This window comes from Callorhinchus milii, unplaced genomic scaffold (assembly GCF_018977255.1).
Source record: "Callorhinchus milii isolate IMCB2004 unplaced genomic scaffold, IMCB_Cmil_1.0 Scaffold2, whole genome shotgun sequence".
Taxonomy (NCBI): domain Eukaryota; kingdom Metazoa; phylum Chordata; class Chondrichthyes; order Chimaeriformes; family Callorhinchidae; genus Callorhinchus; species Callorhinchus milii.
In genome coordinates, this window is record NW_024704743.1 from 18,374,597 (window position 1) to 18,388,788 (window position 14,192).

The 14,192-nt window shown below is 40.9% G+C and overlaps 2 protein-coding genes across 4 annotated transcripts in view; both read right to left on the reverse strand.

Annotated features, from left to right (window-relative positions):
* cubn (cubilin (intrinsic factor-cobalamin receptor)) overlaps window positions 1-671 on the reverse strand; it is a 157,897-nt gene extending 157,226 nt beyond the window's left edge. Inside the window, 2 exon segments of the mRNA XM_042331818.1 lie at window positions 154-283; window positions 520-671. Coding sequence (XP_042187752.1) covers window positions 154-283; window positions 520-638 — 249 coding nt within the window. The 5' untranslated portion in view covers window positions 639-671.
* Window positions 672-4,838: 4,167 nt separating this feature from the next.
* trdmt1 (tRNA aspartic acid methyltransferase 1) overlaps window positions 4,839-14,192 on the reverse strand; it is a 37,315-nt gene continuing 27,961 nt past the window's right edge. For all 3 annotated transcript variants that reach the window (XM_007898179.2, XM_042332197.1, XM_007898180.2), the window contains 2 exons: window positions 12,830-12,959; window positions 4,839-5,378 (listed from right to left, as the gene is read on the reverse strand). In XM_007898179.2, coding sequence (XP_007896370.1) covers window positions 5,278-5,378; window positions 12,830-12,959 — 231 coding nt within the window. In that variant the 3' untranslated portion in view covers window positions 4,839-5,277. The remainder of the gene's footprint in view (window positions 5,379-12,829; window positions 12,960-14,192) is intronic.

Consider the following 14,192-nt stretch of genomic DNA (forward strand, 5'->3'; position numbering starts at 1 on the left):
AAAGTACAGGCTTAAATGTACTAATTTGTTACCACATTAAAGAAATTATCAGGCATTCAGTATATTAGTCAGCTCCACAATGCTACGTTCTTTAAAGAAAACAGTAACAAAATATTTCAATGTTAAAATTGTCTTTTATTTCAAACGTCTTACTTGTTTAAGTGCTTCCTCAAGATCTTTATTATTTAGTTTGATTGCCCCAGATGATAAAGTCCTGAATTCGATATTCTTTAAATCACCCGGATGAAATATTAAATTCCCATCCTCCGAGGTCATCCTTGGTCTGTAAGTAAAACATAGCAAGAAATAAATTAAGGTAATTCAAAAAAGAACTTTGTCTGTGCATATATTATTGATAATAATAATTGCATTTGATATAGCACCTTATCAGGTCACTGAGATTTCTCAAAAGTGCTTCAAAGGATATTACTGTAAAGTGATGTGACTATGTATTTTATGTGTGAATTTGTTTCTTTGAAACGTAGCACTATTCTTTGTAATTATAAAATGAATACTTACTGACTGTTACTGATATCTCTCTTCTGGTGAGTTTTTGAATCATTTTCTGATTCACATGTTAATGTGCAAAATATAAACATCACAAATAGCAGCCATGTGAAGTGCCCATAGGTAGGCATGTTACTTTCATACCATTACAAGCTCCACTGACTCCAACAAGCTCAAGTAACTATTTACATTTAAGACTGTAAAGTGACCTTTAATCCAAGAAAATGGATATTGCCCTTCACTGCTAGATAATATCTGTGTGACTTCCAAATGATTTTCACTTAGGTGCACAAATTGCAATTAATATATTTTATGGCCTTAAGCCAGTTTGCCTTTTATTTGTCCCACATTATTCTCTGAAGCTTGTGAGGTAAGGAAGCAGAGGGTTGTAGTAAGGGGAACTGAGTTTAAATGAGGTGTGGTTTGATGCTGAACCTCCTCCTCTTCTTTGTATATATTAATGATCTGAGTTTGCAAACTCAATCAAGCTCATCAAGTTTGCAAATAGGTTTGGAGGGAATTGGAATCAGGGGTGTTCGGGTGTCCCAAAGAGAGTTTGGCAGGATATGCACCTCGGCTTCTCATTGGCAAATGAAATTCAATACAGATAAATGCAAGGTATTACACGTGAGAAGTAAAAATAAGAGGCACAAATACTTTGTTTGTTAAATAGAATTTTGTCAAGGGGAAGTTGAAAGAAATCTAAATGTCTGTGTTGACTTGTTCCTCACTATGTGAGGCAGTAATTAAACAGGCAAGCAGGACGTTAGGCTATATTAAAATACAAATTTACATTTATATAGCACCTCTCAAGTATGGAGGACGTCCCAAAGCACTGGCTGGGCACCAGAGCTGGAAATTGTCAAATCAGTTTAGGTCAGATCCCTCAGATGTCCTGCATAGGTGTTATTTGTTATATTTGTCTCTTATTGCCAGTAATCGGAAATATTTTCAGAACTATTTTGCCTGGAAGCCATCCATTCAAGATTATGTTTCCTTCTGGTCAAAAGGCCGGTTAGTGTTTCATAAATGTAATTGGTTGCATGGTATTTTGGAAGGATGAGATCAAATTTCATCCACAGAATACAGTTACCACTTTACAATGTATCCTGTGAAATGTTTTGAGGCCCCTCAATGATGTGTAAGGTGCTACATCAAATGCAAGGATTACGTTAGTGGGACCACTCAAGCCTGGTTTGAGTCCTACCTAACAAAGTGCCTTCACTTTGTCTTTTCAAACGGTTTCTCCTCACGCCTCTGCCTGGTCACCTGAGGGTTACCCCAAGGCTCCATCCTTGGCCCCCTCCTCTTCCTCATCTATATGCTCCCTCTTGGCGATGTCATCCACAACTTCCACGTTTGTGGATGACACAAAAATCTACGTCTCCTCCTCCAGCTGTGACTCCAGGTCCCCCGATGTTCTGTTGACTTGTCTGGCAGACATCAGTGCCTGGATGAGCGCAAACTTCTTACAACTAAACATTGACAGGATGAAAGCCATACTCCTTAGCTCCTATCAACACCTTCTGTCCGGCAGATCTGACCTCCTCAACCTCCCCAGCCTATCCCTTAGACTCACTGAACCGATGGCAACCTAGGCGTCCGGTTCGACCCACAGCTGTCCTTCCTTCCTTTCTTCCCCACATCCGGTCCCTGACCAGGACTGCCGTCCTCCACCTCCACCACATTGCCCACCTCCGACTATACCTTACCCGAGTCGCAGTCGAAACACTAGTCCATGCATTTGTCACCTCCCGACTTGACTTTTCAAATGGCCTCTTTGCCAGTCTCCCCAGCTCCACCATGTACAGGATCCAGCTGATCCAAAACTCTGCCGCCTGCATACTCACTCATACTAAACCCTGCACCCCATCATACCAGGCTCCACTGGCTCCCTATCACTGAACGGAGTGTTAGATCTGAACACTCGTTTTCAAATCCCTTTACGCCCTGGCACCTCCCCGACCTGCTTACCCCCAACCCACTACCCACTGCCTCCGCTCGGCTGGCTCCAGCCTGTCCCCTCGTGCACCCCAAAACTCTGGAACACTCTTCCTCTATCCTCTTTGACCGTGCCTTCAGTCATCCTCCACCCCCATCCCTCTTGGCTCCCACCCCTTTCATATCCAGGTGCAAACCCTCAACTGTCCAGCACCCTGTGTTGTACGTCCTATGGAGAAAGGTGCCATATAAATGCATTTCATTGTAGTTGTAAGAATTGGGACCTAATATCACACAGAAAATGTGGAAAATTCAGCTACAACAAGTTGCATTTATGTAACGCCCTTCATGGCGGACGGCGTCTTGAGAGTGGAGCCCAATGCTGAGCTGGGGGAGGGGAATGTGACCATAGGCATGGTCGAAGAGAAAAGTCTTCCAAGTGCGACCTGAAAATGGGGAGGGGGCAAGGCGAAGAGATTGAGGGAGAGAGTTCCACAGCTTCGGGGCATTGTGGCTGAAGGCAAGGACGCTGATGGTGGGGCAGAGGGTCTGGGGGACAAGGAGGAGGCCAGAGCCAGTCGAGCGGAGGCAGCGGGTTGGAGTTTAGGGAGAGGAGGTTGGAGAGATGGGGGGGGGGGGGGGGGGGGAGGCAGGGCATGAAGGGATTTAAATAAAAGTGCGAGGATCTTAAAATCGAACCGCTCTGTGATGGGGAGCCAATGGAGTTTGACAAAGCCGTCTATGGTGGAGGTGCGGAGTTTACCTGTGGGTGAGAATGTGGGTGGTGGGGTTTTGAATTAGTTCAATTTTGTGAATAGTGGAGCAGGGAAAATTCTTTCCCAGAAATGAAGAAGCCAGCTTCCAAATTAAGACTCAATTTAAGAATTTTAGCACAAATCAGTACCATCTCAAATTTTAAGGCAAAATGGTCTTACTGGGTAAGTTTCAATGGATCTCAAGAAAATGAACAACTGAATGGGCACATATTAGATTAAAATTCAGAATTCCTAGTTCAACCAACAGAGGAAATTCAGGATATTTTCAAACTGTGACCTTTCCCGTTTCTTGGAATTAGCAAAAAATGAAATGGTTAAAAATGCCTTTTGATCCGCACCTTTTTTTACATGAAATATTATGTTTTGCATTCATGTTCTGAGATTTTTCTTGAAACGCAAGTATGTGAAAATGTTGAAGCCTTACTAAGGTTATGCACTTCCTAAAAAGTGAATTTTACAGCTTTATTGCTCCGATTGCATATCATAAAGGTCGATGTGACGTTTGCTGAATCGGAAAATTATAGCAGGAGCTATCTGGTTATAGATATGAAAGATATTCCTGTGCAGTTCCTAACTTCCTTAATATTATACAACAAGCAATCAGAGATCATGGTCATTGCCTATAGAAAAAATGCCTGTACTGCAAAGTTAAAATAACCCCTAAAATTACTGGATATCTTCTTAAATAAAACCAGAAAATGTTGTAAATGCTTAGCGGATCCTTCAACAGTGGAAAGAGAAAGATAGGCCGAAGTGTCCTCTGAAAATCAGCAACTGAAATACTCTTCAGAGGTTACAAGCAGTTAACTTTAATTGAATTACTGAACTGTACAAAATCGAATGAGCACTTGTAGTGCTGGGGGTGTTCCTTGCAACATGACGAAGCTGACCAGAAAACCTTTCTAAAGAGGCTGCAAAGTCTATGTAAAGGTGTGTATTATGTGCACAGCTTTTTAACAGTACAGATTTGTTGAGTGAGAAAATGAACAGAATTTGGCTTCCAAATTGGAGATTTAAAGAAATTAAAGTGAGATTCTTTTGTCACTAAGATCACCATCAAGCATCCTAATATAAACATAGAAGACACAGGATAAAACTCTTCTCACTGCCATAACAATTTACATAATTGCGACTGAATACGTACAGTATTGCTGAGTATGCATGACCTATGTCGGCTTGCTGTGTGCTGTAAGCGAGGTAAGGGCAACAGATTCTACAGGTTTCAATTAATCAAGGGAATGTTTAAACTCTCCAGAGAGCAAAACCCATGCATTTCCTTTGTTAAAATCTATTTAAACAGTTACACAAGATGCAGATACTTTCTTGAGTTCAGGGAGAAACAAGTTAGAGGATGCGATTAAGAATATACTGTAAAATGAATTGACTGTATATTTTGTGGGCGAAACCCGGCAGCCAATTGTGCACATTAGTGTCCCACAAACAGTCGTGGATTAAGTGATCAAACTATTATTTTTTTTATTTATACTTTTTGAGAAGGGATTATTACCACCGGAACAGCGATCCCCCAATTGACTAGTTTGTAATGTGAAGTAACAAACTCATTATTGTGCAAACATAGTCCACCATAAAGGAACAACAGCCTCAATTACAAAGCAGGCTTGTAAAGAAAGATTTTATCTGTTCTGTGATGCAATACAAGCATTTTCTGCCATTGAGTTTTACTGAAATACAAAGCTTAAAGATCATTTGATGTTTAGACAGGAATCACTATTTAACAATTAAAATCTTACTATGTTGAGAGATGAATGTGTGCTGAATAAGAGGCCTAACAATTACAAAACAAAATATTCAGCATGCAATGTTGATAAAGTTTTTGTTAAATGTAAGGAAGGATTATTTTACTCATCAACAAAGCATAATTCAATATCCACATTTGAACATTAATTTTGATAACACAGTGACTAATCATCAAAAGATGGCGCCTATTTCATATGATCTATTGTTTACTTATCACTTGTGAAGTAACAAAATAAACATTTTCATATATTTATTTTTACACATTATAAAACTTTAAAACGATGCTTTCGAGATGCTATTGTACCAACAGCTCAATCAGTTTGGCTACAACGTGGATGTTAAGGCTGTTTCCCAGTAGACGGTAACTTTGTTTCACTGAAATTTTCTCAGGAAAATCTGCAAGAAGAAATCAAAAGAAGTTTTAAGATTAGAGAATAAACACAACACATATTACATTTTAACAGTTTTCTTGTCTCACATATGGAGCAAAGAAAATGCAGCGTCTGACTAACTCACAGTGAATTCCCAACACTTTTCACGACAACATGTCCAAAGCAACTACAGTAAAGTGATAATAATGCTGTGTTATATTATAGCACTAAATTGTAGCATTTGTAGCAATATACTAAGACTGCCTGATTAATGTATGTATCCACTATTCATTTCACTCTCTTCAAAACACATTTTAATCCCATAATTTCAGTTTAAGATCTAAGGGAAATAATTGGAAGCTCTTTTATCTGTGGCTATATTCATAGGCATACTCAATGCCCTCACATCCACCCCCCCACCGGCCACCCATTAATTAGGTCTGTTTTTCTTATCAGTTACACTTTCATTTTTTTGTTTTCTTCTAATGCCACAATGTACTCAAGCATTTGTCCAGATGAGCTACTGTATCTGCCCCAGTCTCGGTTTATTGTACTTTGCACCATTTCATGCTGTTATTTAAGGAGGGAGGTGCTTCTTCAGTTTTCATAGCGCTGGTCAGATCTCATTTGGTGTACTGTGTTCAGTTTTGGGGAATGAATCTTAGGAAAGATATACTAGCCTTGGAGGGTGACTAGTGAAAGTTCACTACTCCTATGAGAGACTGATAACAGAAGATAATAAAAGATGATCTGATTTTTTTTAAATAATGAAAGGAATTGACAGGTCAGATGATGGCCCACTCTTCCCCTCAGTAGAGGAATCCATAACAAAATCAACTTGCATTTGTATAGTACTCTTCACGCAGGATAACATCTCAAAACACTTCACAAGGATGAAGTTGGACACAGAGCAAGTGAGAAGTAGGAGGGGAGGTAACCACAAGAGTGGTTGAAGAAATAGAAGAGGGCAGCGCAGCTTTAATATCAGAATAAAGACTATAATTCAGGTCAGGAAACATGCAGATAGTTGTGAAGGTACGGAATACTCTGCCAACGAAATCAGCAAACTTCTTACTGCGCTACACGGATTTACTGTAAATTGCTGTGACTGTGTATTTTGACAATGAACAAGCCAATTCGCACATAACAATTGTACCACAAACAGCCATCAAGTGAATGACCAAGTTGATCTGAGGGAATTGTTGGCCAGGACACCTGGAGAAACTCTCTTCTCTTTATGAAGAGTGCCATGGGATCTTTAACATCCAATTTTAAGAGGCAGATGGAACCTTGCATTAAAGTCTCATCCAAAGGACCGCATCGGCAAAAAGATAGCATACCCTCATCACTGAATTGGAGTGTCAACCTAGACTTTGTGAGTTCAAAGATCTTGACGTGAGGTTTGAATCCACAACCTTCTGATTCAGAGGTGAGAATGCAACTAACTGAGCCAGGCTGACATCTGTTAAACTGTTACTAGAACCAAAATCCACCAAGCTATAGGTTAGCCATCTACACTTTTAAATATAAATTGGTTTAGTATATTTTGTTCCAAGACTTGGATGCTTTTCTGTAATGATTAACAGTCAGGGTTCCCACCACCACGGACAAATCAACTCAAATTTAATGCAAAGCCATTCTTTCCAAATGAAAAATCTCTGAAGAAGAGCATAAAATAATTCATGCCTACCATTTGGAAACTAGAGTGATCTAATTACAATTCACAGTTCTAACCAGTCATTTGTGAACCAGGAGTGATTGTTTGCAGACGTCGTGGTGGGCCATTGAATCATTTGTCCCTGGTTGATCTCACATGCATGTCTGTCACATTCTCCTTTGTGGCTACATCACAATCAACACATGTATTGGTGTACTCTCTTCAACTGTGTCTTCACCTCCCCTCTCGATTCTCTACCCCCTCCTCACTCCCTCCCTTCCCTCCCCTCACCCTGACCATTTCCCCCCTGCTCGGGTCCCGACCCAACTGTCCAGCGGCTTGGGACGTCCTCCCGACGTGAAAGGCACTCTATAAATGCAATCTTGTTGTTGTTGTTGTACTCTGATGCCTCTGTAATACCAATAATAGCAATATTATTATATGTAACAATGTCATTGCCATCAGTGCAGTGCTGCAAGATCTTTCCAACATAGGGCTGGGAAGACAACTGTGAATTCTGCCATGACACAGATGATCAGGAGCAAATTGAATTTGCCCCGAATATATGAGAATACATTTGAAACCGCATTAACCAAAATACATGAGAAACTGCATTAGCCAAAAAGCTGATTGGACTTAATTGCTGACGGAAGCAGTTCCCTTAACTAACTGCTTAGTACAAACACTCGACTCATGGAATATGAAACTTTTCCTCATTAGCCAGACAATGCTAATCTCCAAACTGAATGAATTTCAATTGCAAAAACAAAGCAAACTTAATTGAAAGATCTTCCATTTTTACAGCCTCTTGTCAAGTCGAAAGGTCTCAAAGAGCTCACTTGAGTGTATCCTTTCTTTTTGTTCAACACAGTATTAATTATCAACACAATCTTTAATCAATAATCATCATAAAATACTTCTGATCAATTGATTATAATCCAAATTAATCTTTTCAAAAATTCTTAAACAACATATATTTATATAGTGCCCTTTTTCGCAGGATAATGCCTTGCAGCTTGGATAAATTCAATAAATTTAGTTTTACTCTTGAAGCAAGTTTTTTTAAATTCTTTTCAAGAGCTGCAAAAAACCTGCTTCCAAATTAAGACTGATGTTAATAATTTTCCAAAATTCTGCACAATCTTAGTGGCAGAGTTTTCAGGCCTTGGGGTTTAAAACCTTTTTAAAAAAAAGTTGCTCCAAATTGGACAGAGGGAACTAAGAGGTAGAATAGTTAAACAAAAAGATTTACAACATGTGTATCAATGTTGTATATGCCCATATGCAGAAATGAATGTAGATGAGAATAGATACAATAAATAACAAACACTAAGCAGAGGAGTAAAATAAAGGTTGGAAATGAATCTAAAAAATAGTCAAACAAATTTTCATCAAGAGATTACTCTATGAAAATATGCCATTGTGAATTACTGAATTACTGTAATTCTCTCTGTACACATGATTTACACATGGTGAACAATAACACCTGCACTTACACATAGTGCATAATAGACAAACAATTCCCATAATGTGTATTCAGATTCCAACACAATGAGGATGCAGGATATGTTTGGAGCTTGGGGGGAAAAAGAGAAGATCACTTGGACAAACAATGCCCATAACGTATCATCAATAAAAGAGGAAAGACAGGAAAGGGTGCCACAGACAGAAAGCATATTGAACCTAGATTAAACAGAGGAACAGAATTAGCTCAAATCCAATAAACTTTCATTTTATCTTTAACTTGTCAAGCAAGCACATATTGAAGGCATTTATTGCTATTAAACTGCTCCCAAAATATTTCTCTTTGAACATCAAGATATCCAATTATATATACACACGATATACATACACACTCAAAGCCCATATCTAGTCTTTTCCAAAATCAACAAGATATTGCCTAACAAATATTCAATGTGAGATTGTGAAGCTACACTTCGCCTTTTCCAGAGACAAGCTTCAGAACTAGCTTTATTATGGAAAATAAGACAAATGGAACGCAGCCACTGACAACACCACAGAGGTGGTCACGCTTGGCCAACAGTGATCAAAATGTCTTTGATTCAAACTCAGCTCCACATCAATGGTCTAACTCAACACTCTTCCAGTCCCCCCAACTGGTTACACTTTAAATTTTGTGGCATCCCATTGCAGAAACGATTCAGTACATAGAGACGACTGTGTTCCAGAAGACGTAGGTAAAATATCACAATTATTTCAGTTCAAAAAAGTAATATCCTCAGTTTGAAAAATATTTCAGTGTACTGTATTCTTATTTTCTGCTTGTAGGACTCCTATTTTTTGACTGAAAAGCACGATGATCTGCTTTCACTGTCTCAGGATAATTTTAATTTGTCACCGGGTGTCTGGCATACGGAAACAACAACAAAATTACATTTATAGAGCGCCTTTCACGTCGGGAGGACGTCCCAAAGTGCTGAACAGTCAGATGTCGGGGCCTGAGCATGGAGGAGGGGTGAGGGAAGGTAGAGAGGTGGGAGGGTGACCAAAGGCACGATCGAAGAGAAGGGTCTTGAGACCGGCCTTGAAGGAGGCAAGGGAGGAAGTGAGGTGAAGGGACCGTGGGATGGAGCTCCAGAGTGTGGGGACAGAGAGGCTGAAAGCCCGGCCACTGATAATAATAATAATAATAATAATAATAATAATAATAATAATAATAATAATAATCCTTGCATTTGATATAGCGCTTTTCACGTCGGGAGGACATCCCAAAGCGCTTCACAGAATATACTGTAATGTGAATTGACTGTATATTTGTGGGCGAACGCGGCAGCCAATTGCGCACAGCAATGTCCCACAAACAGTCGTAGATTGAAAATGACCAATTTATTATTGTTTTTGGTTTTTTTGGAGGGATTATTATTAGGCGTGTGGAGTAAGGAAACTTGCCCAAGGTTTCGCCCTCCCTGGAATTGAACTCAGGTCTCTCGCTTGCAAAGCGAGTGCTCTAACCACTGAGCTACAGGACTCCGATGAAGTCCTGATGGTAGGGTGGGTTGGGCGGGAGCCATGGAGCAGGCCGGAGCTCGCTGAATGGAGGGAGCAGGCAGAGTCAGCAGGTCAGAGAGGAAGGAGGGGGCAAGGCCATGGATGGCCTTGAAAGTGAGGACGAGGATCTTGAACTCGATCCTCTGGGGGATGGGGAGTCAGTGGAGTCAGGCGAAGGTGGGAGTGATGGGGTCACAGAGCCTGGTACGTGAGAGTACATGAGCTGCAGAGTTTTGGATGATCTGCAGCTTGTGAAGGGAAGAGTTGGGAAGGCCGATGAGGAGGGAGTTCCCGTAGTTAAGCCTTGATGTGACGAATGCGTGGGTGAGGTCTTCAGCAGTCTGAGGAGTGAGGCAGTGCGGAGTCTGGCAATGTTGCAGAGGTGGTGGTAGGCAGTGCCGGTCATGGCATGGATGTGGGGGAGAAAGGACAGTTCAGGGTCAAACAAGATACCCCAGTTCCTGACTGGCTTAGCGAGGTTGAGTGTGCAGCCGTGGAGGCTGATGCTGCCAGCGCCCGAGGTGCGGAGGCACTGGCACGAGCCAATCAGTAGGGGCTCAGTCTTGCTGACGTTGAGTTGGAGAAAGTTGTCCCTCGTCCAGGACTTGATTTCGGACAGGCAGTCGGTCAGGACTCCAGTAGTCCTGGAGTTGAGGGTGGAGGCAGAGAGATAGAGTTGGATGTCATCCGCATACATGTGGATGTCGTTTGTGACCTTGACCAGAGCAGTTTCCGTGGAGGGGTTCACGGAGGAGAGGAAAGAGCGAAGCTGGGAGGCAATGGGTCTCTCAAGGACCTTGGATAGGAAAGGGAGGTTTGAGATGGGCCGGTAGCTGGAGGCGTCTTAAAGCACTTCACAGAGTATACTGTAAAGTGAATTGACTGTATATTTTGTGTGCAAAACGAGGCAGCCAATTGTGTACAGCAGTGTTCCACAAACAGTTGTGGATTGAAGTGACCAATTTATTATTTTGACTGCTGAGGGCCGGAAGCCCTATTTGAGAAACATCTGCGGGCCGAATAAGCAACATATTTGCGTTTCTCTTCCAGAAATATAACATTTACGGCTTATGAAAGGAGTGGGTGGGCCAGATGAAATGGAGAGGTGGGGGGGCATGGAATTGGGGGTGGGGTGGGGGTGGTGGATGAAATCGACCGGCGGGCCACCAGTTGGACCACCCTGTGATATACAATGAGCAGTTTGTCTCCACTATGTTACTTAATCCTGAAGAGTTTAAGTGTAGATTGGCAAGAGCTTGAGCGTCCCAGAATGTGTGTTCGAATATTGTTGAGTTTTAATCGTTTCTCAGTGGTTTCCTATCTAGGTTCACCTAATCTACTAGGGCTTTCTCTTGTGGGGTTAACAGGAGCTAAGAGGATAGATTCCCTGCCCCCATTAACTGGTTTCTCCTCCAGGTTCTGCTAATAAGTCATGCTGATCCGTAATCAACAGTGCCTTCAGGTTTTATAGACCTGCTTGGCTTAGGAACTGCAACAGAGGATCAACTCAATTCTGATTTTCCATTGCCTGGCAGGTGACCTTGGAGCCAATGATCTGTTCCCACAGCTCAGAGTAATATCGCTTGTGAACATCACTGGTACGTGCATTCGTTAGGCACGTGGGGACCATCTGCCCTTTCTACCTATGGGGAAATCATCTGGCTTACACTTAACGTTTAATCCCTAATTGCATGCAAGATAGAAAAAGATATGGAATAACAGGTATAAAGTTGTGCTATAAAGTTTATAGCACAACGAAGCACCTAAAAAAAACTCTGAGCAATCTGCACCCTTCCACTCAATAAGTTAATCATACTCAGTCATATTCTCATAAAGTGAACAGATACTTCTCAAAGAGTGGATGGGAAAATCAAAGTCTTTTCTGAGCAGTCAGTTTTGAAGCAACAACAACAACATGCATTTTATATAACGCCCTTCATGCAGGGTTGCATCTCCAAGCGCTTTAAAGAAGTTTGAATCAGAGCCGGGCAACAGATTCCCTACTGGCCTTCATCTGAGAGGATGGTGTGCATTGGGGAGACTCAGCAAAAGGACTGGGAGGAAATATTTTTAAACCTTGAAGCATTATGGAATAATACATCTGTAAACCTTCTTAAATTAATTTCTGTTGAGAACCTTTGTAAACCTTGATGGAAATGAATCGTGCCTGTTTTTTGTTTATCCAATGCCCTTGTGTAGTTATGTAGAAAACATGTGTGACTAGTAAGCTTTGGTATGCAAAAGTGGGAGGGAATGTGTTGGAGTTATCTCACACTATGAGAAATGTTATGGGGGGAGGGGGGTGGTAACCAGTCTGAGTTGTTTCACGTTTATGTTGTCTTAAGTAAAGTACAGTATGGGTTTGATAAAAATAGCTGCTTTTAAACAAGTGTGGGGGATGACATTTGTAACACAATTGAAAAATGATGATGAATTGAAGGAGGTGGGTGAAGCACAAGATCAGAAACATGCTGTTAAGGGGCTATAAGTATTGGTCCCAAACTAGCCTAGTTAGTGATCAATAAAGGTATTGGTCACTAACTAAGTTGAAACAGCCTCCCTAGGATAAAAGACAATAATTATTGTTTCCTGGATCATTAAATATGCCTTTCTGTACGTACATTGTTAAATAAAGGTTTCTTGAATAAAGTATATCAATGAAGGAGCATCGGTCTGTGTGAGCTTGATTATCTCTGTGTCCAAAAACCTAAAAGATTATAAAAATTATGATAATTTTATTTAAATTAATTATACAGACTTGACTCATTGCAGTCAACAACCTCAATACACAAGAATAATTGTGTACTCACTAAACTCTGCAGGAAATCCATGGAGATTCGCTATTTCTCTTGGAGTGAAATATCGTAGTTTTAATTTTGATAACTGGGCCAGCTTTTCATTCTCTGACAGAGTTTCAAATTCCTGAAAGACTGTGGAAAGCTGTTAGAGGGAAAGAAAACAGTAAGTACAGTAAACAGGCACTTGATTTTCCTCAAGTCCTCATCAACAATCCAGAAAAATTACCAATTAAAGTTATTGAGATACATCTTAACTCACTATTACAACAACAACCTGCCTTTATATAGCACTCTTCATGTGGAGTAGTCTCGTAGTGCTTGACAGAGGCAGAGTCTGACCCTGAGCTGAGGAGGGGGATGTGACCTTAAGCACGATCAAAAAAAGGTCTTTTGGCAGGATTTGAAAATGGGGATGGAGAGGGAAAGTCGGAGGGATTGAGGGAGAGAGTTCCAGAGTTTCAGGGCGTAGCGGCCACCGATGATGGAGCGAAGGGGATGAGGGACGAAAAGGAGTCCGGAGCCAGCCGAGCCGAGGCAGCGGGTGATGGAGTGGGGGGTAAGCAAATTGGATAAGTAGGGAGGTGCAAGGACATCAAGGACATGAAGGGATTTGAAAACGGTGAGAGGATCTTGAAATCGATCCGTTCAGTGATTGGGAACTAGTGGAGCCTGGCAAGGACTGGTGTGATGGGGTACGGAGATTTGTGCGGGTGAGAATCCGGGCGGTGGAGTTCTCAATTAGTTATATTTTGTGTATCGTAGAGCTGAGGATATCAGTGCGGAGGGCATTGGAATAGTCCAGCTGGAAAGTGACGATGGCGTGGAAATGATGCTTTTAATCAAAAGGATTAGATTTAAATGCCTTCTTGAATAACTATACATGAACTCTGAGACTTCAAATCCTTATGGTCTTAACTTTAGTCCATTCTAGTATAGAATTTTTGGAAAAAAAATAATTTGGAAGCCGTTTTTTCTGCAGTTTCAAAACGTGCAGGAAAAAAAGACTATTAATTTAAAATTGAAAGTGTGAACTTTCCACAATTCTGCTCTATTGCAAGTTTTAAGACAAAAACAATCTTCCAGGCTAAGACTAGACAAGATATCTTTTGGGTAAACCTAAACAAAACATTTCTGCAAATGTGAGATTACATCCAACTCATTTGAGATCAATGCCAAAAATGTTCAAAAGATGTTTCCTAAGAAAATAGACACATTCCTAAATTTGACCTGGATCACAGCAAAGGTAGAACTGCAGTACTTTTTTTCTGGTTCGTATATACAACACAATACAAAATTACATTTGTAAAGCATCTTTCACTTCGGGAGAACGTCCCAAGGTGCTGAACAGTCAGAGATTATATGTACAATAAACTCA